The sequence below is a fragment of the Puma concolor genome, chromosome E4 (assembly GCF_028749965.1).
Source record: "Puma concolor isolate L17-30 chromosome E4, mPumCon1.1.hap2, whole genome shotgun sequence".
Taxonomy (NCBI): domain Eukaryota; kingdom Metazoa; phylum Chordata; class Mammalia; order Carnivora; family Felidae; genus Puma; species Puma concolor.
In genome coordinates this window covers 26,304,055-26,327,960 of record NC_141683.1, presented here as the reverse complement: position 1 = coordinate 26,327,960, position 23,906 = coordinate 26,304,055, and the positions used below count along the sequence as shown (strand labels likewise).

The window sequence follows — 23,906 nt, the reverse complement described above, 5'->3', positions numbered from 1 at the left end:
CCCCGGACGGCCGCAGCACGGGAGCCTTTTGGAACTAAGAGCTGGGCTTTGTTGTTGTTGCGTTTTGCTTTTTTTTCCTTTTTTTAATTAAAAAAATTTCTTTATTTATTTTTGAGAGAGAGACAGTGAGAGCAGGGGAAGAAAAGAGAGAGAGGGAGACGCAGAATACGAAGCAGGCTCCAGGCTCCAAGCTGTCAGCACAGAGTCCGACTCGGGGCTCGATCCCACGAACCGTGAGATCATGACCTGAGCCGAAGTCAGTTAGAAGTCGGATGCTCAACCGACTGAGCCACCCAGGCGCCCCTGTGTTTTGCTTTTTTTTAAGCAGGTGCCCCAGTTCCCGCCTATGACAGCCCAGGGGAAATGTGGGTTAAGAGAAGGCTCGAAGGCCTGCACCCCACCTGCCCAAACAGAACAACAGAGGCTATCTTCCAACCACGGTTCTGGTTTTAATGCAGGGGTTCTTTCTAGCCACAGTGGAAGGGAAGAGGGACCATCAGGTAGACAGAATCAGGGCATGGTGGGAGGGAGCCAGAGACCCCCTCCCGGACAGTGCAGTGGGACATGTGATTGATCCCCTCCCCCCATGATCAGTAGGGAATCACTGCAAAAATATCTCCCTGTTCACAAAACTTAGGCATCACAGTGGACTTCCCCAGAACATAGTATTCACATTATTGAAAAGAGCTAGATTCACTTTTTTAAAAACACAGGGCTGAACACATAAAAATAAATAAGGGCATCCCAGGGTCCGGAAAGCCCAGAGCAATAGACCCTCCATTCTCAGTAGCAGGAGCAGCTTGGAGGCCAGAGAGGTTCAGAGTCTTCGAGGTCCAAGGTGGGGTCCAGGGGAATCTGGGCCCCTTGAGATGAAGTCCGATAGCAGCAGCCTGAGCCTTTTTGAGTCTTTTAGATCCCTAGCAGCGACTCCAGGAGGCTTGGGCCGGGTTTGGAGGACGGGAAAGAGGAGAAAACCTTCGAGGAGATAAAGGTTGGGTTCTCTTACTGTTGAGATAAATAAGGAAGGGGTACACGGTAGGAGACCATTCCCAGGATGCCCCAGGCACATTGCGGGGGCGCCACATTCCAGTTTTAGTGGTTGATGGGGATGGGACCTGTATCTGAGGAGTTTCCATCCCCACCTTAGCAGGAAGTCACCACGCACAAAACTTACTGCGAGAAAGGAGACTGGCACTGAGAGAGTGTTCTTTCCTGGTGTCTGTGGCCCTACTGTGTGAACCAGAAGCGGGCAACCCGGACTCTCGGCCACAGGCCTTCCCCTCCTCCGTCTACTAGCTTCCCCTCTACTCTCTTCTCTGCTCCATAGGGCCAAAGACTTGGAACCCTCAACGCACTTGACTTGCCCACTTCCCGTCCAGCCCTCTCTAGGGCTCAAGTGCAAACCACCTCAGCCTTCCTGGCCGGGATACTAGTCTTAGGAGGCAGGGGCGGTGGTGGTCTCCCCTCAGGGTGCAGCTGCATTTTAGAGCCTACCCAGGATGGGGCGGCGCCCCCCCCCCCCCAACCCTCAGCTGAGCTTTGAGCAGACCCCCAGTGCCTGTCGGTAGGCCTCTGTCACCTCCTGGCAGTCGGTCAGGGAAAAGCAGCTATCCCCCAGGGGGTCCTGCCACCAGCGCCTCAGGCCTCTGCTTCCAGGGCCCTCTGCGGGGGGCTCCTCAAGCCCCATGAGGTTGTCCACAGACACACAGCCCCGCAGCAGGGGCTCGGGGAGCCGTTCAGGCAAGTCCAGCTGGTCAAATGACTCAGAGGACAGGATGCTGTCCTCACTCATAGCCCCGGAGGGGCGGCCGGCCCGGGCCAGAGGGTGAGGGGAGGCCAGTTCATCCAAGGAGCCGAAGGTGGAGGGGGCTGGGAGCTCCAGGGCTGTGCGGGAGAACTTGCCATTGTGTTTGAGGATGCCTTTGCGGTGGAGGGGCAGCCCTGAGGCCTGGGGGGGCTTCTGCTCCTCAGAGTCCCCACTCACAAACACATCGCCGGCGTCCAGGAGCTCCCCAGATTCACTGGGTTCCGGAGAGGAGTAGTAGCCAGATTCCCGCTGCCGAGACTTCTTGAGGATGCCCTTCTTGGGGAGCAGGGGGGCAGCCTGCCCTGGGCTCGCAGGGCCCAGGCCGGGCTCGGGGTCTGCCCCTGCCCCTTCTGACAAGGTTGGCGCCTTCTTCTTGAGAATGCCCTTCGGCAGCTTGAGGTTGCCCCTGCCGGGGCGGAGAGAGGGATCGTCAGCCAGGTCCCCCTGGCGAGACTGGGCCATGTCGTTCTCTTTGCGGGACTTCTTGAGCGAATGCTGGCGTTCCAGGCCTGGGGCGATGCTCCCGCCTCCAGGCGCGTGCTGCTTGAAGAAGCTGCAGACCTTGGCCCCATTCTCCAGGAGCGGGCGAGAGGACCGCCGCAGCCAGTCAGCCATGGAGGCCCGGCCAGAGTCGCTGCCAGGGTGCCCGCCCTCGTGCAGAGCCTCCTGCTCCCCCACGCGGGTGGCGTAGCCCCAGTTGACCCACCAGTGACTGGCCACATCCTCCAGGGTGGCTCGGCGGGTGGGGTTCACCATCAACAACCACCGGATCAGGCCACAGGCATCTGGAAGGCGAGAGACAGGGGCTTCAGGCTGGCAGCCACGAGAACGGGCACCCCGCGGCCCCTCTCACTGGTTACCCCCATTTGCGCCAAGGCTTCTCAGTCCTGTGTCACATACGTCCCCTCCCACCTGCGCTCCGTACACGCCACAGCCCACATGGCTCCCCACAGCCTCCAGCTTTCAGGGATTGACTCTGCCCATTTCTCCTTCCATCCCTCGACCCCCCAGGACCCTGGCCCCTTCTTAAAAAAAATTTTTTTTAATGTTTATTTATTTTTGAAAGAGACAGTGTGTGTGTGTGTGTGTGTGTGTGTGTGTGTGTGTGTGAGCAGGGGAGGGACAGAGAGAGAGGGAGACTCAGAATCCAAAGCAGGCTCCAGGCTCTGAGCTGTCAGCACAGAGCCCGACGCGGGGCTCGAACTCACGGACCGCGAGATCATGACCTGAGCCGAAGTCGGAAGCTTAACCGACTGAGCCACCCAGGCGCCCCCTGGCCCCTTCTTTAGCCTTGTTGTACGTTAGTGTGTTCTCCTTCTCTTGGCTGAATGCGACCCTGAGGGTAGAGACTGTGCTCAAGAGGAAACCAAGGTTCTCACACCCTGCTTCCTGCCTTCTCCACTGGGTGTGAAAGGACAAAGAGACTTCCAAGGATGAGGACTCAAGCAGGTGGAAATGAGGAAACTGCAGCAAAGATGGTCCAAGTTCAACCACCAGAAGCCCTTCCCAAATAGGATATAGCATCTCACAAAGGAGAGAAGAGATACCCCTTCCTTCTCGGAGGTCACAGACCCTGGAGGCAGAGAGACGACAGCAGGAGGGGGTGGTGAGGAGCTACCCCCCATCGACAGTGGGTCATCTTCTTTACTTCCCTGCCCCCACTTGGCTCCTGCCTCAGGAGCTAGGGAAGGACACACGGGGCCTGGATGAGAACACCCACGCCTCTCACTCACCAGAGGGTTTAAGCGGCTCCCTGTAGGACCCGTTGCTGATCTGTTTCACCAGCGTCTTATGGTCCTGCCCATCAAAGGGCATGGTACCATGGACCAGGATGTACAGAAGGACACCCAAGGACCAGCTGTCCACCTGAGGGAGGGCGGGCGAGAGACAGGGAGAGTGTCAGCAAGGATGCCCGCATGCCCCAGGCTGGCGGGCTTGTGGCGACACCAGAGAAGAAAGGGGTACGCGCTGGAGAACTCAGGGGCTGGGGCACCTGAGGACCACCTCCTTCTAGTAGTACCCAGGAGCAAAGCTGGTGACACTGTAGAAGGGACTGAGGTTCGTGAGGAAAGGTGTGGTCAGTTGCCTGCCCTTGGGAGGGGCAGCCACAGACCAGAGCAGTGGTGAGGTCACCCTTCTGGGCTAGGATGGGGTGGTTGTGAGAGCGCCCGCCTCTCCAGGGAGTCTGGGTGGGTGCCAGGAAAGAGAACAGGAACCCGGAGGGCGAGGGGGCACAGAACCAGACCAGGGGTCAGGAGACATAAGTTCTTGTCCCAGTTTTACTGCTCTTGTGAGGACCTGGCAAGTCACTGAAGGGCAGGGGGCTGAGCTTTGGGCTCTGGAAGGAGGGAAGAAGCTGGAAAGCTAGCCCACCCCTCTGAGAGGATCTAGAGCCACAGGGGGTGCCGAGGCAGGCCGTGGGTGGAGAGTAGAGACTCACCTCTGGGCCCGTGTAGGGTTTCCCGTTGACGATCTCAGGTGAGGCGTACAGGGGGCTCCCACAGAACGTCTGCAGGAACTCGCCCTGGCGGTAGAGGTTGGAGAGCCCAAAGTCTGCAATCTGTAGGGTCGGGTCAAACACAGGTGGGGGTCATACCAAGGCCTGGATTGTTCTGCAGCTCTTAGCCTGCCCCTCTCCCGATCCCAGGGAAACCCCGGCCCTCGCAGGAGGAAAAGCGTGCCCATGCCCCCTGCCCCCTGAGCACAGCTCAGGCCCTGCAAGAGACAGCCTTGCGGAGGTCATGTCCATGAGGAATGCCTAGGTGTGTGGGGCCTCCAGGGTCCTCAATGTTCCCCGGGCCCCTTTGCTCATGCTGTACCCCACTCCAGGGATGCACTCTCCTGCCTATAAACATCCTCCTGACCCGGCAAGCCCACCTCCCCTGACACCTCCTTTTCGCACAAAGCCCAATGGCTGGCTGTAGTCCCTGCTCATCAGTCATCCTGCTCATACTGTCCTGTCAGTATGTCCCCCGTGCTCACCTCCTTCTGCCCCTCCCCCTCCTGCAGCTCTTCGCACAGGTGTGACCCATGGATGGGACTCAACAGACAACTACTAACTGAAGAAAGGGTCTACCAGATGTACGGAGAGAATCAACTTCTCATGCCAACGCCATGGCCCTCAGAAGCAAGCCAGCCCCATCAGTGACTACCACGTGAGGCCTGGCCTGCCCTCCCTAACAGAGGGCTCATCTCTGCCCAGATCCGGGCGGGAACATAGTGGCAGGAGCCTGGGGTCAGCCCAGTAGAGCTAAGAAGCAAGAGCGAAGTCAGAACAAAGATCAGAGCTGTGGTCAGAGCTCAGGAAAGGGAATCTTCTCCCAGGACTCCCTGAGCCATCTGATACTGCGGGCTTGAGAGGCCCCAAGCCCGTCTTCTTACTTCCCAGGGAGACCCTTTCCCCTAACTGTCCTCAGATACAAGCAGAGGCCAATGCCCTGCTTCTCCTGGCCTTTTCACCCCCAGCAGAGGGTCATGTGTGCCCAGGGTGGGGAGGGGCTGTTTATGAAGCTCTGGTTCCTTCATTTATAGTTTTATTGGCCTCTTATCGAGCAGTTACCATTTGAAGCCCATAAAGACGCAGATGATTGATACAGATGGGAAGGTTCGTGCCTGTCTGGTTACGTGAGTTTACTGGCTCTGGCTCCCCTCCCCCTGCTTAGCATCAAAGAAAGCCCCACCCGGCTCCAGGAATTGGCTGGGTAAGGGGAATGAACTCAGTGCCAGGGTGCTTCAGGGCATGAGTTCAAGGGTCACGGAAGGGAAGGGACTGTGTCCTGGGTTCAGGAAGATTCTGAGGAGTGTCCGAGTGCAGGATCAAAGCCCTCCCAGGTACCTGGCAGGGGTCAGCCCTTGCCATTTCCCCCTTCTAGCCCCGAGAGCTGAGCTTCTCTCATCAGCATGAACCTCTCAGACCTAAGCTTAACCACTCAGGCATGGGAATTCAGAAGCTGCAGGGGGCAGAAAGCTGGTGCCGGGATGCGCGGTCTATGGAGAAAAGTACCAAAGGGCTACCCAACTGCGACAGATTAATGTGCGTGTGCACGTGCACATGTGTGTGCGTGCAGGCAGGTGGGGAGAACTCGGGCTGTGACCCTCTCTCCCTGCCAGTCCCAAGGTTATGTGCAAAGGCTGCTCCTGGATCTCGACTCCAGTTAGCCTTATGGACGTCAAGAGCACTGGCTGAGGAGTCAGAAGACTTTGGTTCTAGCCCAGGCTCAGCCACTCCCTTGCCATGGGATCTTGAGTAAGTCACCGCTTATCTTGAGGCCTCAGTTTTTCATCCATAAAAAGAGGTACTGGAAAGGATGACGGCTGAGTTCTCTACTGCTACCAACATCTAAGTCTCAGCTTTGCTCAACTCCTTCTGGAGTCCCCTAAGCACTTAGAGATAAACACTCGGCAGAAAGGCTGTGGCGGGGTAGGGAAGCTGCTGGAAACAAGTAGCGGGGCTCACCTTAATATTTCCATTGGCATCTAAGAGGATATTCTCCAGCTTGAGATCACGGTGGACAACCCCATTCTGAAAGAGAAAGGGCAGAAGGATGGTCAGGGAGAGGTCGCCACGGAGGGACAGGACGACACGAAGGCCTCGCCTGGAAAGTGAGGTAAACACAAAGGGGGCCAAGTTGGGGGAGCACAGGCAGGCGAGGGATACCCATCTCACTGGAACACAGCGCAACAGACACAGGCCCCTCCACTCCCGAGGGAGTCAGCCAGAGACGCCAACATCCCCGAGGCCCAGAGTCCAGATGGAATTTTGCCTCTGTTTCTGTCTCCCTGCGGGATCCTGGAGGGGTCATGGAATCTCTCTGGCTCAAACCAGCCCTGGAGAACCGGCAGGAGGTCGCTCACCTGGTGGCAATAGTGCACGGCCGAGACGATCTGCCGGAAGAAATGGCGGGCGTCCTGCTCGCTGAGCCGCTGCCGCTCACTGATGTAGTCGTACAGGTCGCCCCGGCTGGCGTACTCCATGACGATCACAATCTTGCTGCTGTTCTCAAACACTGGGGCAGAGCAAGGCAGGAACGTGAGGTCCCTCCAGAGTACACTGTTCCCCACTGGAGGGGTGGGGGGTCACACATGCCTCCCTGGCCCCAAACCAGACAGGACCTTTGTCCAGGGATGTCTGCCAACGGGACGGGACAGTGGCAGGTAAGAGCAGGAAAAGGGGCCTTTAAAGCTCCCACCATCTTCCAGGAACCACGAGGTAAGGCCAAGGGAACTGGCTTAGCCTCCTTCTCTTTGGAAGTTCAGGCTTTGGAGGAATCTTAAAACCACCCTGCAAATTTCCCGGGAAGGCAGGAATCAATGGATGAGAATGAAAAGTCAGGTTCTCTGCCTCAAAATCTGGTACTGTTTGGCCTTATGACCACGGGCAAATCTCTTCTAGATACATCAGTAAGAATACAGGTTTGGGGTTTGAATCCTGGCCCCATCACTTATTAGCGGGGTGACTTTGGCCAGTTTTTCAACCAGGGTGCCTCAATTTCCTCATCTGAAGAGTGGGATATAATGGCAGCCTCACAGGACTGGGTAAGAAATAGATGAAAGTCAGTGATAGCTCTGGGGCTGGCTGAGCAGGCGGGCGTAGGGTCTGATACAGAAACAAGCACTCGATAAATCGTACCTACTGTCATAGTTACGATCAGTATCCTCGCGCATAAACTTGAAAAATAATTCCCATAATAATGTTTGCCTTGAGGATCCGAAGAGGGATAAAAAGGGATGGGAAGGTGGCTTGTGAACTACACAGTACCATGGAAAGCGGAGATAAGATATCTATTACCCTCAGCATCTTTGACTTCCTGGCAATCAGCCTCCCCCAAGCTCACGTGCCACTCAGGCTTTGCCCTGGCTCTAGCCGCCTGGAAAGGTAGGGAAGGACTGGTTCACCAAACTGGCCCTTTGGCTGGGTATGTGTCAGAGCATGTATGTCCGTGACATTGCATCTTTGTGTCGAACGAGTCCTAGGAGTTTGGCTTGCTCAGCCAGCCCCAGAGGCACTGTTGTCTAGCCTGTGACAAGGAGCTGAGAGAGCAGGCTTCTCCCAAGAGGGATCCCAGGTGCCAGGCTATTGGATACATGGCCAGGAGCCAGCAGGATTGTGCTCTTTTTCCACTCCCACATGAGTGCGTGGACCTGACGCATGGTGGCCCAATCTCCCGGGGCCGGGGGCGGTACCTAGATGAGATCCTACTGCTGTGGTTCTCCATATGTCTGTAAGGGTGCGTACAATCTTTGTGTCATGAAACTGGAGGTCAAGAGCCAGCCAGAGTACATCCTGGAGAGCAGCTAGATTCCGAAGACTGGAGCCTTCCCCTGGTTCACATCTCCCGAAGATTGGCAGGGGACGAATGGGGTGGAGGGGCCTGCCTGTCACACAGTAACTGTGACACCCCTACAATCGCAGAATCTGAGGTGCAGGCAAGTCCACAGCCTAAGCTTCAAGACTCAGTTCCCAGACGTAGCTGGAGGTATGGGTGTGGGGGAGAATTCACACACACACACACTCTCTCTGCCCAATCACCAAGCTCAACCTGGCTTAACCCAGGTTGTCATCTACCCACTCTTCCCTGGGGGAAATACAGAGAGATACAATTAGCCTCCTCAGCCATTTGCCCAGGATCCCTGTGAGACAGGCTCAGGCCACGGGGCTCTGTCGGTGGCTCTGCTCTTAGTCTTTCCACGAACAGAACCCAAGAGAGGAGACTTCTGTCTTACTTCCCACCAGGAATATTCAGACAGAGGGCAAAGCCTCAGGCTTCCCTTCTTCCCTCCCTCCCTCCCGCTGCTACTGTTATGGCTGGTTTCTCATCTAACCGATATTATGTAAAGGCTGGAAGCAGACAGGTGTGCGTGGGAGGGTGCTCCCCCTCTTTTACTCATCACTCTCTCTTGCTCACTTTGTTGTCTGGGTCACAGGGAGCAGGGCAGATGGAGTAGAAAGCCGGCACTGATGTCAGAGCAAGAGGAGGCTAAGAAAGATGAGAAAAGGTAGGAGCCGGCCCCATGGCAGGAATGGTTCAGAGCCCAGGTCAGATTCTAGGAGGCCGGCTCTTGGGACGTGTGAAGGATAACACCCACGCACCCGAGACAGGTGCAGGTCTCTCCGTTCGTTCGTTCCAGCCTCCCCCAGGACGCTAAGGATCTCATTGGGTTGGGGAGGTAGTGTTCAATTATGGAAAACCTAAGAATAACAACAAGAAAGCCTACAGTCCACGGAGTTCCTCCCATGAGCTAAATACACAGTGACATTTAATTTGATCTTTGCAACTACCCTGTGATGTAGGTGGGACTGTCCTGGTCTACACATGAGGAACTGAGGTCCACCCAGAGGCTAATTAAATTAGTTGCCCAAAGTCATAGAGCTGGGTTTCAAATCCACCTTTTGTCCAACTCTAAAATCTGGGTCTTTCCCACTTCTTTGTGTCCTGTTCTGACTGCTCCTACACACACACACACACACACACACACACACACACTGCTTTGAATGCCCTGCCTCTGTACCTTCGTGGATGGCAATGATGTGGGGGTGGTTGAGTGATGACATGATCTCAATCTCTCGCCGAATGTGCATCAAGTCTTGCTCATCTTTGATTCTGTCTTTCCGGATTGACTTGATGGCCACCTGGGAACAGAGAATGCAGGAGACTGAGGAGAAGGTTTTGGCAGATAAAGGCATCCGTGGATATTCTGGGAGTGCTGCCCCTGGCCACCTGCCGCTGCTAGAAGTCCACAGCGTGCACCCAGGGAAGCCATTCCAACCCTCACCAGGGCAGGTGACAGAGGGGCTGGAGAGCACCTTCCCTAGAGAAGGTTTAAACCTGGGTCAGGTGCAGTCTACACAGCAGGGAGGCGTATGGGCCAATGACCTCACCCAGAGTCCACAGATGAACAAGGAAAGTACAGCCTGCATCTGTGAGGCCCATGCTTTGTGATTTACAAAGCAAATTTACCATACGGCGCCATGATTACGATGGGGCTGGTTTTGCTCAGCACTGGATCCCTGAGGCCACGCGTCGTGCCTGGCACACAGTAGGCACTGAATAAGTGTGTGTTGCATTAGTAAGTACACTGGCCCTCCCAACAGTCCTGAGAGGCAGGCACAGAGTTTCATCGTCCTCATATATAGGTGGAGAAAACCGGTACCCAGAGAGGTGAAATGACCTGTTCAAAGTCATATTAGTTACTAACGGGCATAAGCACGAATGAACTTTGAAACCATAATGCTAAGTGAAAGAAGCCAGACGCACAAGTGCAAATGTTCAATTCTCCTTATACGAGGTAACCAGAATAGGCACGCGCACAGGACAGCAAGTAGACTAGAGATTACCAGGGTGGGGGATGGCAGAGGTCGGGGTAGAGGTGGGGGCGGCCGGGAGCTTAATGTTTAATGTGTCCGAAGCTTCTGTCTGGGGTGATGAAAAGATTTTGGAAACGGATAATGCTGATGGTTGCACAACACTGTCATTGTGCCTAACAGGTCACTGAGCTGCAAATTATATGTTCTGTATATTTTTCCACACACAAAAAAAAAATTATCAAAAAAACACCCATCCCTTCAGTCGAGGGCAGGAATGTCCCTCTCCTAGCAACAAACAAACAAGACAGCGTCCTCTGGTCTTGGCTATCACCGCTGCAAAGGTGAAAACACCATATAAGGAGTCAGCCCTCGGGCTGGTAAGTGCGGTGGGTTCAGGAAGGGCGGAGGCAACAGGAAATGGAGAAAGAAGTGCCAGATGCCATCGCTGGTAAGCAGGACTCTTAGCTGCTGAGGAGTCTCTGTCCTTTCCCTGCTCTGTCCCACTCAGCAGCCGCAGGGACAGAAAGAGGAGAGGGACAAGGGCCCTTCCGTGTGTGCAGATGGCTCGGGCCTGGGGAGCGCCAGGGGAGTGGGGGGGGGGGGAGGGGGGGAGACCTCCTCCGGGCTCTTGTCGCTGTCCCCAAGGGAGCAAGTCCCGCCCCCGCTCCGGGCCTGGGTTTTCTTTTCTGTGACACACAGGCTGAACTAAGAAGTGTGAGGTGCGTTCCTGCTCTCAGGCTGTGAGATGAGCTGTCCAAACGTGGTTGGGGAGGGTGGGGGGGGGAAGTGGTGGTGGCTCGGGCGCTGGGCAGGGGCCCGGGAGGGCTGTCACAGGGCTGGTCAGCTCCTGACAAGTCCTGTCCCAGGACACCAATGGTAAATTCAGGACTTCCTTTTCGGGGGGGGGAGGTGGACACGTTGTGAAAAAATCTGAAAGCACAGACCGAGGTAAACTGCTCCCCATTCAATTTCCCGGGAGGGTTCGCCTCCCCTCAAGGTTCAAAAGGAGACAGGGAGAAAAAGGAAACCAAGCTCCAGGGGAGGGGCCTCTAATCCACCCTTTCACAGGGCTCTGGAGGCAGACAATGGCTTCCGGCTCGCAGGGACAGTGGCCGAGCGGGCCTGCGCTCCCCATCGGACAAGAATGCGGAACAGCCTTAATCCCATAAGGGGAGCTGCGCACAATGGCCAGGCCCGGTCACCCCGGCAACGGGCCAGGGATGGCGTGCCCTCCGCCCCTCTCCTCCCCTGGAGCTGCATCCTTGAAAGAGGGGAGGCCCAGCTCTTGTGCCCTCCCGGAGCAGAGCAGGGAGGACAATGGCAGCAGGAGGGACCTGTCGCCAGGGAGCCTCGTCCCCAAGATACGGGAGAGGCCCCCGCTGCAGCTGCCGGGGACAGGGCTGCACCTCAGCGCCTTTCTTTGCGACCCGCCCCCGCTTCTGCTCCAAACCACCCTGATGAGCCAAGCAGAAAATTCTCTGGCTGAGAATTGAACGGAGGGGTGGGGATGGGGAGGTGAGGGCCTGAATCCTCCTCCAACTATGAGGAGTCAACTTGCAGAATCATTCTTGCACACCCTTCTCTCCATACCCCCTTCTCTCCCTGAAGGGGAGATTTTATGGACTAGTTCTTTTCTAAACTTCCTTGTTTTAAAAATCAGACAGTAGATAAAAGTCGTATGAGCTCTTCAGATAAAGGGCCTTAAGTATTGTGTTAATAGACAGTAAAAGAAAAATCACATAAAAATCACACAACTAGTAATGAAACAAATAGTTGAGAGCTTAAGATGCACATATATGTAAGAACTAGGCATATTACAACTGTACACACAAACCTATACAAGGAGATAAGTCATTACAGGCTTAGTGGGGGTAGAGATCTAACAAAGATAAAGCCTAAAAGAAATGAGGTTCCCGGGGCGCCTGGGTGGCTCAGTCGGTTGAGCATCCGACTTGGGCTCAGGTCATGATCTCAAGGTTCGTGAGTTCGAGCCCCGTGTCGGGCTCTGGACTGACAGCTCAGAGCCTGGAGCCCGTTTCAGATTCTGTGTCTCGCTGTGTCTGCCCCTCCGCTGCTCTCACTCCGTCTCTTGCATTGTCTCAAAAATAAATAAACATTAAAAAACCTTTTTTAAAAGAAATGAGGTCCCCCCCCCCCCAAAAAAAGGGGTCTGAGCAGCGGTAGGAATCCCTGAGTGATTCTGAGAGAGAACACAAAAGTTGAGCCCCAAGATCCATTTCTTTCAACTCTGGAAGTCTAGGATTCCAACTCAGAGTTGTTCATCCTCAGTGAACAGTTCCATTCTTCCGCAAGCCCACTCGGGCCTCGAGGGCCAGGTCAAAGACCCCCGCGACACCCCCACATCCCTCCACCTCAAGTTATCCCCATTAGGTCCTAGGAGACTGCAGCTTGGTTAGCACTTCCTATGAAGGAAACAAGGTAAGTCATCAGGCCTCCAAGCAGAGCGATGTGTCACTGCCCTGGTAGGGCTGGGCCACTCTTCCCCCAACCTATCCCTGCCCCACAGGACAGGCCCCTAGCCATGTGCTGTCTAGCTTGTCATAGTAAAGAAGATACAGCAACAGCTCAGGCCTAGAAGGAGCTCGGCATCCAGAAAGCGTTCAACAACTGTTTACTGGTGAACATAAATCACAAATAAATAGTTATTGGCTAAGTCATCGGGCTGATCCCTGACTGATGTGACCAGTGCCCAGATAGGATTTTCTGCCCTTCTTCCATGGGTGGAGAGTCAGTCTCAGTTACAAGGACTAATTTGAGGGACCTTTGTTCTGATCTGCAAGTTGGTTGAGCAACCATTCTCTAGAATTAGAACAAACCAGAGCCAAGGAGGAGGGTAACAATTGCTGAATGGATCACCCAGAGGTAGGCAGGCCACATGCCTGGAGATAATCCTGGTTCATCCTGGTATAATTATTTTTTTTTTTTTTAATTTTTTTTTTAACGTTTATTTATTTTTGGGACAGAGAGAGACAGAGCATGAACGGGGGAGGGGCAGAGAGAGAGGGAGACACAGAATCGGAAACAGGCTCCAGGCTCTGAGCCATCAGCCCAGAGCCTGACGCGGGGCTCGAACTCACGGACCGCGAGATCGTGACCTGGCTGAAGTCGGACGCTTAACCGACTGCGCCACCCAGGCGCCCCTTCCTGGTATAATTATTAATAGAGCCCCTTTTACACCCAAAGTACCTGAGTTTAGATGACATGTTATGTCGCCACCCTACTCAGAGGGGGCAGGAAACCCGGGCGCAACAATTATGTGATAATGTAAATGTGAGTACCAGATCAGGTATCTGATCCTTATTTGTCCCTGTGGCACCACGCAACTCAAGACAAGTCACTTAAATGAGCTGGTTAACTAGTGTGGCTAGTTTTAATGTCCTCATCTGAAAAATGAAAGGGCATTTATTTATTCCTCAAACATCTGCTAAGAATTACTATGTGCCTGGTGCTATGCTAGGTGTTAGAGATTTAGACAAAATATGGATAGTCCCTGCACCAAGGCCCTCAGCCCAAGGGGAGGACTGGTAATTAAATCCATGCCAGTCGAGTGTGACGAACAGGACAGTTGAGGTCCCTGCCTGCCCAGGGGCTCCAGGAGTGCAGACAAGAGTTTTCTTTGCCTGGGGGAACAGGGAAAACCATCTCTGGGAGAAAACTTTGTTTTCGCTCTTAAAGGATGAGTGGGGTTTGCCAAGCCAGGGGGAGCAGGGGGCGGTAAGGTAGGGCGGTGCAACAGAGCATTATAGGCAGAGAGAAAGGTTTGCGCAAAGGCCAGAATGAAAGGAACCATTCATGAATTGGTACATCAGGACCTCTAAGCTCCCTTCCAAATTGTAGCATTTTCCGCTAAGGTTCTTCAGAAATGGGTCACCAGCTACTATGCCAGGAAGGTTCTGGCCAAAGATTGTTGTAACGGGTTTATTTCGATGCCCTAGGCTAGATCTATGTGAATCTGCCTGGGCAAAAAGTCCTATAGATGCTGGCCCACATTGCAAAGGGAGCAGGACTTATTCCCCACCCCCCACCCCATTTTGCAAATGGCAAATACTGAAGTCCAAAAAGGCACACTACTCTTCCAAGGTTCCCTGACGCACCGAGGCGGGATTACAGTGCAAGATGGAAGTGTTGCCTGCAGAAGCGGCCTTCTCGGAAGACAAAATTTCCCTGCAGGTGCCCTGCCCTGCCTCTAGCTCCCTGCTTCCCACCCCTGGAGAAGGGAATGCCTCGCACCCTGCCTTGGGCCCGTGCAGCGCAGCGCCACCAGCAGCCCCGTCCCACTTAGAGACACACAGACCTGCTGGGGAGATGCGAGTTGGGGCTCCGGTGGTTAAGCACCGCCTCCCCTGCAGGAACCCAGATCAGGAATAATCTGGATGTAGGAGAGGATGGCTGAAAGGCCTTAGAAAAAGAAGATGTGCAGGTGCTGGTCCCTGGTCCCGGGAGAAAGGATGCAAGCTGGGCATCTCCGGTCATGGCTATCACTAGGAGTTGGAGCCAAGATCCTCGACTCCTCTCTGGCCTTGCACGGAGCAGCTGCCATCTGGGAGGTGGGGCAAGGAGCTGGAGGATGACCCATTTAGATAACGGAGGGGAGGTTAGGCCGGGCTGGGCTGGCCTGAGCAGAGTGGGGATGGGTCTGGGGGTGGCTCACCATCTCACCAAGCCTGCCAGAGAACCAGGCAGGGAGCAGGAAAGGGCTCTAGGAACGAAGGGAGCCTGAGCCGCCTCCCCTGAACCCCATGCCGCGCCCGCCCCCTCCTCGCCACCCTCCTGCCCACTCTGCCAGGTTGCCAGGCAAGGCGCTTCCCTGCTCAGCCCTCTTGTGTGGTTTGGCCAAAGCCCAAGGACAAGAGTCGCCTGCAGCCGGAGCCTCCCTCCCGGCTGCTGAGCAGGGAGGTGCAGGAGAAGCTGGGAGGGCAGCGTCACGCAGAAGAGGCCTTTGGCAGCCGGCCAGGCAGAGCCTTCCTCTGGGAGCTGGGGCTAAAGGAGAGGACTCTGAACAAAGCAAAGACCAAAGTAGTTTGGCTTAGGAAAGCTCAGCACAACCCCTTCTCTCGCTCAGGGCAGGACAGACCCAGGATGGGGTATCCCAGGAGAGGGGAGGGCCAAGCAAAGCCAGCCTGGCTGGGATAATGACACTGTGTGTGTGTCAGCTGCCGTGCTGAGCATTTTACATACATTATCTCATGTAATCTTCTGAGAACTCCACGAGGCAGGAATTATTATAATCCCCGCTACAGGGTCTGATTCCTTCATTGGCAGATGAGGAAACGGAGATGCAGAGAGGTCACATAGCTGGGAAGCGAGAGAGTCCGAATTGGAGCCCTTACGGTCTGAGTCTGAGCTGCCCAGCCTTCCCGACGAGGTAAAAACCAGGAATGTAGAGTAGTCCACCCATTCGGGATCCCTCGACATAGTCAGCATGTGTGGGGGTGGGAGTTAGTTCCCAGTGACTGTTCCCACCCTCAGCACTGCCTGGAGCTCTGGGAAAGGTGGCCCGGGCTAGCTGTTGGAATGACAAAGCACACGGAGGGAAGCCCGGGCTCAGCTCAAGGCAACTTCAAGTCCAAGACTCCTTGTTGGCCATCCATGGCCTGGGGTGGTCAAGTCAGGAGCCCGCGTCGCCGGCATGCCATTAACCAGCCACAGGACAAACCCCATCGTCTCTCTGGGCCTCAGTTTCCCCAACTGTCAATGAAGGAATCAGACCAGCCCAGTCATTTGCAAACATTTTGAAACGCCCTGCAGCAGTCCAATATACAGAAGACACAGAAGCATCTCTGTCCCAGATCGCTATCCACTTGGACTCCCCTAATGCTCCTCGTGGCACCCCTTGGAGAGAAGACTGCCATGCAGATCACCCCAAAGGCTCTACCATTCCAGGGACCCACAGCAGGTGTTTTTCTTTTGAGGGGAGGGGTGGTAAGGGGAACTGGGAGAGTCACAGGAGGAAATGTCATTTGGATACCAGGAATGTGGTCAGAGACTAGAAGATCCAGGGCAAATATTTGTTTTTCCTTTGATGCCCTCCTGGAGTAGCCATTAGTCCTGCCCACCCACCCCTTCCTCTGGAGGGTCCCATCTGGCCCCTGATAATCTCATCTAAGTAGGCTGGGAAGGGGAAGTATGCTAGAAAGGTAGAGAGAATATTGGGATGGGAGTCACCCAGCAGGCTTTTCTCTGAATCCAGTCCCCACCAACAGCCTCTGTTGAATTGCCTCAGTTCAATGAACTGAGCCATTCCGGTGTCCTTCTCCCTCACAGAAGATCCTGAGGCACCAGGTCAGTCTCTCTCTCTCTCTCTTTTTTTTTTTAATGTTTATTTACTTTTGAGAGAGAGAGAGAGAGAGAGAGAGAGAGAGAGCACGAGTGGGGGAGGGGTAGAGAGAGAGGGAGACCCAGAATCCGAAGCAGGCTCCAGGGTCCGAGCTGTCAGCACAGAGCCCCACGCGGGGCTCGAACTCACGAACTGTGAGATCATGACCTGAGCCAAAGTCGGACGCTCAATCGACTGAGCCACCCAGGAGCCCCAAGGTCAGTCTCTCTTAAGAGAGGACAGTGAAGAGGCAGGGATGGGGGTGGAGTGGGGAAGACAGCTCCTCTCCAGAACTGAGAAATCACTAGCACAGCAGGCAGCTCTCCTCCAAGGAAGAGGGAGACCCTGAGCACATTCCCAGTAGAAGTACAAAGTGGTCTGTCGATTAGGGAAGTTCGGGGCAGACCCCGTTCCTACTGACCTTGGGCCCCTGCGGGAGGCCAAGGAGTACCTTCTGAATTCTCTCTGTTCTGATGTCATAAGGGCTGGAATCCCTGCTTCAGCCAATGAGGTTTGAAAACTGAAAGCTGGTTTATCTCATTCCAGAATCAATGACATCAATCTCTCTCTCTCTCTCTTTCTCTCCCTCTCTCTCTCTCTCTCTCTCACACACACACACACACACACACACAGGTGCACATACAGTGACCCAGGTCAAGAGTCTGATGGGATCTCAACTTCAATCTCAGTTTCCCAGTTTCTGGGCCACCCCAGTCCCCCAGCCCAGCCTGTCTTTCAACAAGAGGCACATGCTACGAGCAGCTATTTTCCAGCTGAGCGCCTGACAAAGCCTGAGCCCAGTGGTCTCAAGCCTGGAGCCTCACCGGGCCCTCACACTTTATAGAAAGAGAAAGAGAAAAGGAAAGCCAGGAAGTACATGATTGCCCAATAGCTGTAACCTGGCAGCAGGCAACTGGGGACCGTGCCAGGCCCTAGCAGGAAAAACATACTCGGTCCTATCGATGAGGCCATAATCCACTCCCTTTCTCCAGCATCCACTCTCCTTCACCAATGAAATGACTTCTTGAATTTCAAACCAGTTACTGGCTGCAAAAGCAAACAATCTGGGGAGGTGACTGCTCCCACAGCCAATAGGGTAAACCACGGACACACAGACACACACACACACATGCATGTCTCATAACCAGTACCCATTTGAAGGTGGCAAAACAGTCAGTCCCTAGATCACCTGCCCTAAAAACCTTGCTAGAAATGCAAGTTATCTGGCGCTGTCCTAGACCTCTGGAATAAAATCCTCTGCAAGTGGAACCAACGAATAAGTATTTTAAAAGAAGCACTCCAGGTGATTCCTATGCATGTTAAGTGCAAGTTTGTTAACTCACTTTTGGCAAATTTGCTACCCTTTCAGGGCTTGCCTTTCCGGATATAAGTATCAGTTCTGACTGCAGTTTCTATGTATCAGGACCAATTTAAATTCACGTTTGTATCTCATTCAATTCTTTTTTTCAACGTTTTATTTTTTTATTTTTGGGACAGAGAAAGACAGAGCATGAACGGGGGAGGGGCAGAGAGAGAGGGAGACACAGAATCGGAAACAGGCTCCAGGCTCTGAGCCATCAGCCCAGAGCCTGACGCGGGGCTCGAACTCACGGACCGCGAGATCGTGACCTGGCTGAAGTCGGACGCTTAACCGACTGCGCCACCCAGGCGCCCTGTATCTCATTCAATTCTAATAGCGACTTGTGAGGGAGGCTGTGGGGTTTTGTTTGTTTTCGCAGAAGGGGAAACTGAGTATAGAGATAAGTTGCTCAAGGTCTCACAGATTACTACTACTCCTATTGCCTATACCCGCCCCTCTCGTAAATTAACTAGACAGGTTTCTGAAAAGGCCTCTCACCCAAAGGTATCTTGGGGCACAGTAGACTTTGCACCAGAGCCTTGTTTCACATTTCCCAGAATAAAAAACGCATCCTAATGAAACTCTGAGTCAATTTTAGAGCTGGAAAGGACCGAAGTGTCAAGCTTACTTCCCACCCGCCGCAGTGCAGAACCCCACGGTATGCTGGGCTGCCAGATTATAAGAACTGAGTTGAGAAACTGGACCTCATACATTCATTCAACCACACATTCATTTACTAAACCCATCCTATGATCTGGCACCTTCTACTTCCTCTTCCCATTCCACTCTTTTGGACAGTCTGCTCCAAGTAAAATTCAACGTAAGTCTCATCTTCTTTGGGGAGTTTTCTCATCTCAAGACAGGACACTATCCTCTAGGCACCCTGCATCAACCGTCCTCCTCACTTACTGGGCAATCATCGTATGCTGGCTAGTGTTGGGATTCCCAGGTCTACGACCATTGTCCCCACAATCACGGGCAGACATATCTTCAATGGATACCCCAGGCCCCCGCCCCCACTACACACGCGCGCGCGCAACCTCAGCATGGCCAAGACTAAATGCTGGCCATCCCCCCGCCCCGAGGAAGGCACTAGCCCCTGGCCCAGCCTCCATCCCTCACCGCCCGCGGACAAGTCCCAAGCCCGCCCGCCCGGCCGCGCCGCGAGAGGGAGCCGCACTTACCAAGCGCCCCGAGCTCTCCCGCGCCTTCTTCACCTTCCCGTAGGTTCCCTTGCCCAGGGTCTCGAGGAACTCGTAGCGGTGGCGCAGGTTGTGCTTGTGGTGGTGTCGCTTCACTGCCTGCTTCTTCATCTGGGGCTTGGGCGACTTGATGAGCCTGTCGGGCAGGGGCCGGGCAAGCTCGGCGGCCGGGGCGGTGGCGGCCGAAGGAGCCGGGCCGGGCCGCCGGGGGAAAGCCAACGGCTCCATGGCGGCCGGATGGTGAGCGAGGGCGGAGGGGGAACGTGCTGCGAGGGGAGAGGTAGAGCCCGGGGCACACGTCCCGCACCAGGGCTGGGAACTCACAGCAGCAGCAGAACGCGCGGCAAGTCGCCGCGTTCCAAGTTGTTATAAACGCTTCGAGCCGGAGGCCCTGGCCACGCCCCCCCGCGCGTCCATTGGCCTGCTCGCCGGCTGTGCGTGACCAGGACGTCCCGCATTGGCTCTCCCGGGCCTCCGGCCCCGGCTCCTCCCCCAGTCGAGGCCGGGAAAGGTGTCAAGGGAGCCCCGCCCACCTGGGCCCCGGAGGGACACGCACCGCACCGGGCATAGGGGACATCAGTGGGTACTACTGGGATCTGGAACTTTTGAAGGGCCCTGGAACTGCTCTTGCTTCCGAGTGGCACCCTGTCCTAGTTACAGCCACCTGTTGTCCTTCCACTGTACTGTGTTCTCTGTGACGAAGGGGCAATCTGACAGTTCTAGATGTCACCAAAGTATTTCTCCATCTGAGTACTTTGCATCTCTCAAGCCAAAAGTCTATGAAGTCACTGGATCACTTCTTTAAGACTATAAGGGGGGAAGGGGGAATGGAGAGGGATGGAGACTGAATCCAGCCAAGTGGGAGGGCTAGTGGAGAGCTGTTCCGGAGTTCTCACTTCACCTGTCTTCAGTTAGATCTACCTTGATTGGATCCCAGAAACATGGTTCTGGAAAGTTCCTATCTCTTCATCAAAGAACGCTTCTAGGGTTGAGTGGCTCCCTCAAGATGTAGAGGAATTTTTGAAGTTTTGGAAGGAGTTGGAGCAGACAAAGGGAAACACCCATCCATTAAAAAATGCATTACAATCCTATTATTTCACTTGTGTCCCCTAAATCTGTGTATAGCTGTCCCCTCAAAGTTTTCCTCTCTGTGATTTCAGAGCCAGGAGGACGGTTGGTAGGTCATGAGATTTGGCTTGGTATTTAAGGCCTGGAGCACTGTCATTTACAAAGAAACGAAACTATCCATAGTCTGTCCTCCTTCCTCTAGATGCGAAGAGTAATAGGGAGAAAGAGACATTTCCCCTTGTGTCTTCACGCTAACTCCAGTTTTTTGTGGGTCCAGTTTTGAAGTGGGTCTTATTTTGCCAAAGGCCATCCAGCCGGTGAGAGTATGGTAGAGCTGGGATTCAGACCCCCAGGAGGATTGTGTCTCCAGCTGTGTATTCAGGACATCAAGATCAAGATCAAGATCAAGATCAAGAAGGACTACATCCCCAGTGACTGAATTTTGCATTTAGTGTCTGCCCACTTTCCTATTTCCACTGATCCTTTGATCCTCTCTAGTGTGTGTTAGGGATGGAGAATACATCCTTTGTAGCTAGAGAGGATCCACTTAGGCAGGAAACCAACCTCCCTTCCCCCAAATCTGGAGGGCCATGGGAGGTGGTAGCCAATTTGGTATTCTTCCCTCTGCCAGCCTCCCTTCTTGCTCTGAATCATCTGAGAAATGAGAACAAGGCCCAGGTAACAGTTCCCTTGACCTGTGTCCCCTGAGATCTCCATCCATCCTGGGGGCCCAGCTAGCTGGGGCCTCTTAGAGTTCTTAAGAGGAAGCACAGGTAGTGGTAGAGGGTGAACAGGGCCGAGTACTGGAAGACCTGAGTTCGAGTCCTGCTGACATCAACCAGTTCTGTGACCTTTTACTAATCACAGTAATCAGTCATTCTACAAATAAGGGGGCCCACTAGGTGCTGGGCCTATGGATATACATGATGGTGACAAGGCGTACATGGTTTCTGCCCTCAGCGAATTCTCAGTCTAGTGAGAAATAAACAAGCAAATCCTAGCCAGAGGAAGATGTGTTCAAGACGGGAGAAGAACGGAATGCCCTTGGGGTGTATAACAGGAGGGAGCCCCTAGCCTGGACAGGAGGAGGTCAGTCAGAGGCAGCTTTCAGAGACAGGGCCTTTTAAGTTGAGACCTGAAGAGTGGGGGACGGCCAGATGAATCAACATCTCCTCATAAATAAGGTGAAAGAATCATACAGATGAGCCTAAGTGTCCCTTGCAGGCTTAATCTAGATTCCTATGAATTCTTCCAGATATGCCCAAGACTGCTAGTGCACGGCTGGGCCCCCCAAAAGGCACTCGATGGATGCTTATGAACCAAAGAACATACATGCAATGTGATTCAAAGACTAAAGTGAAAGCATCTATAGATGATTGATTTTCCTCCATCACCGCTGAACTGGCCATGGCCGTGGGGAGTCGATCTCCTGCGCCTCCTGGGCCCTCCCCACCCCACTTCAGCTTCCTTTGACCAGAATGTGAATCCCTCTGTAGGGGGCAAGCCAGGCATGATCAAAGACCCCAGAGAAAAGAGATCTGCCCTGTTCCAGCCAGGTGCAGCCTGATGGCCCCTGGGGGACTACAAGACAGCAGTGATGAGCGGACCTGGCTGCTGTCTGTCCACAGAGACAGGCCAAGCAGGCAGACACAGACTCAGACAGAACCGGAACAGTTTGCGACTCGGAAATGAGCTTCACCGCTGAAACTCAACTCTCAGATTCCTTAAAGGGAGACCTGGTCTGTCGCAGCAGAGTGAGAATTCCCTGACAGGGAATCTGATTATGTCAGGGGCCTCGGCTGCTGCAGATTTTTAGGACATTCCTGGGTCATGTGCTCGGACGTGGCTGGAAAGCTGGGCTGAGCTAGGCCATGTCAGTCCTGCTTCCCCACCATCCCATCCTGGGAAGGGGAAGCCTATCCACCTACCCCCACATCCTGTCACTGATCACTGTCTGAAGGGCTCTGGGGAAAACCGTTCTTTGGGCCTACTAGATGCCACAGTGGGCAAGCAATTAGAAACAAGTGTCTGTGCCAGTCCAGACACACTTTACAACCTGTGTGCGTGCGTGTCTGTGTGTCTAGACTAGTAAAAGCAGATGTTAATGTGGCTCAGAGTGAGGACTTCTGTGGGGTGTGGAGGGCAGGGTGCTGGTGGGAGAGCAGGTGAGGGACACCAAGGCCATGTTTTGGGGGTGAGGGGTGAAGCATTTCTTTTGAAAAAGAAACACATCTAAGATGAGCCTTGGGGTGGGGGGGTGACTAAGAATTAGCTCTCTGCTCCCAGGAAGTATACAGTTTAGTAAAAGAAATAAGATAAATGCACAATTTCTTGTATAACCCGAGGCAGATGGTGGGAAGGTGCAAGGTACCATGTGAGGCTGAAAGCGTGGGTCTTACTCTGACTCAGGGGTTTGAGGGAGGGCCTCACAGGGGGTCAGGTGGGCCTGGAAGGAAGAAGTATGAGGAACAGCCTTCAGGGATGGGGTCAGGGTAAACGATTGGAGGAGATAGAGTGTGTTGGGGGGGAAGGGGGGGTGCGGGAGAGGGGAGGGCGGGGAAGAAGAGTAGAAAAGGATCAGCCAAGCACTCTCTGGATCTGATGAGCTTTAGGGGGGCTCCCAGGCCCTAGAGCATCTCCTCCCTTGGGCTTTATCTCAATATTGATGTCTGAGCCCATCTTTCCTTTTCTTTGGGAAAAGAGCTACTGCAGGCTGGAGGGCCCAGCTCATCATGCCCTTCCAGCCTGAGACCCCAACCATTATATTTTCTTCCCCCGGAGCTCTGAGGACAGGTTACAGCGCTCAGTCACCCCCAGGTAGTGGACAATCTGGCTTTGAAGGTGCCGACCTTCCCCTCTCAGGGGCTGGTGGAACTGTCTGGATAGGAACTGTGTGTTAGAAGTGGCCCTCCAAGATCAGGAGGCGAGAGTCCAAAGAGAGGGTTGTAAATTCTGGAAGTGGCTGACAAGTTAGGATTCCCTGACTCGATGCTGCTCTCTTCTGACCAGCCTAAGCCTAGCAAGCTTTATGGGATGCCCAAAGCTGTGACCACAAGCTTTGTTCTGCTTAGGTAATTGTTCCTGCAATGAGCCAATCACTCGTTCGTTCATTCATTCCCTCATTCATTCATTCCACAAATATGTACTGAGCGATGACAATAATAGGTATGAGAATATCTAACATTTATTGAGCCAACCCTGGCTCTGAATGGCTTAGATACAGTGTTATGTCCAAGACCACCTGGCTATAGCCGGGAGTAACAGAGCTGAGAGGCCAACCCTATCAGTCCAGCATCGTAGCTCGAGTTCCTAAGGGTGGCATTGCTTTGTGGTGCCCAAATGGGCTCTGGAAATACACGATGGAATGGTGAGCTGCTCACAGTCTAAATTCTGTAAGCCTTACCAGGAGCCTGGGGAGACTGTCCGCAGCAAACACTGAAAGCGGTCCCCGGATTGCTGGATTCTTATGGGAAATGGAATGTCATTCACAGGTTGGGCCCGGGAGAGGCTTGACCCTAGCTCTTGTCCCCACACCAGAAAGCTCGCCTGTCTCCTGCCTGGAGTGGCGGGGAGAGCTCATGCAGATGAAGAGTCAGGGGTCCTGGGTTCCAGCTCCTCTTTTAACCGCCAACCCACCCACTGCGGTCATGGCCAAGGACTTTCGCTCTCGAGGAAGTTTCTCATCTTTCAAAAGGGATTTGAATAAACCCGCTCTGAGTTCCATTTCGACTCTGCTGTGACTCCTCTGTCATGTCTAAGAAAGGACACACTTGAAATCTTCCTCATTTCCCTTCTTTGCCCACCTGGGAGGTCATCCCATCACTACG

General features: G+C 54.1%; 1 protein-coding gene across 3 annotated transcripts; it reads right to left on the bottom strand.

Moving 5' to 3' along the window:
* Positions 1-429: 429 nt before the first annotated feature.
* On the bottom strand, positions 430-19,396 carry NUAK2 (NUAK family kinase 2). 3 transcript variants are annotated; one of them, XM_086694626.1, is made up of 8 exons: positions 18,994-19,396; positions 9,317-9,437; positions 6,662-6,813; positions 6,264-6,329; positions 4,248-4,367; positions 3,541-3,673; positions 1,580-2,592; positions 430-975 (listed from the first exon to the last, which is right to left on the bottom strand). In XM_086694626.1, the coding sequence occupies exons 1-8, from the start codon at positions 19,237-19,239 to the stop codon at positions 910-912; spliced, it is 1,917 nt and encodes a 638-aa protein (XP_086550752.1). In that variant the 5' UTR covers positions 19,240-19,396; the 3' UTR covers positions 430-909. The 3 variants fall into 3 exon arrangements, with proteins under 3 accessions (XP_086550752.1, XP_025776916.1, XP_086550751.1); XM_025921131.2 differs by having other exon boundaries at positions 430-2,592; XM_086694625.1 differs by lacking the exon at positions 18,994-19,396 and adding an exon at positions 16,871-17,871 and having other exon boundaries at positions 430-2,592.
* Positions 19,397-23,906: the final 4,510 nt, after the last annotated feature.

Excerpts from the sequence above, each read along its gene's own strand:
- NUAK2 (XM_086694626.1), bottom strand. The coding sequence starts at position 19,239 with ATGGAGCCGTTGGCTTTCCCCCGGCGGCCCGGCCCGGCTCCTTCGGCC. Across the intron at positions 6,330-6,661 it reads CCGTGCACTATTGCCACCAG|AATGGGGTTGTCCACCGTGA; the intron begins GTGAGCGACCTC and ends TTTCTCTTTCAG. Across the intron at positions 976-1,579 it reads CCCTGACCGACTGCCAGGAG|GTTTTCTCCTCTTTCCCGTC; the intron begins GTGACAGAGGCC and ends ATCTCCTCGAAG.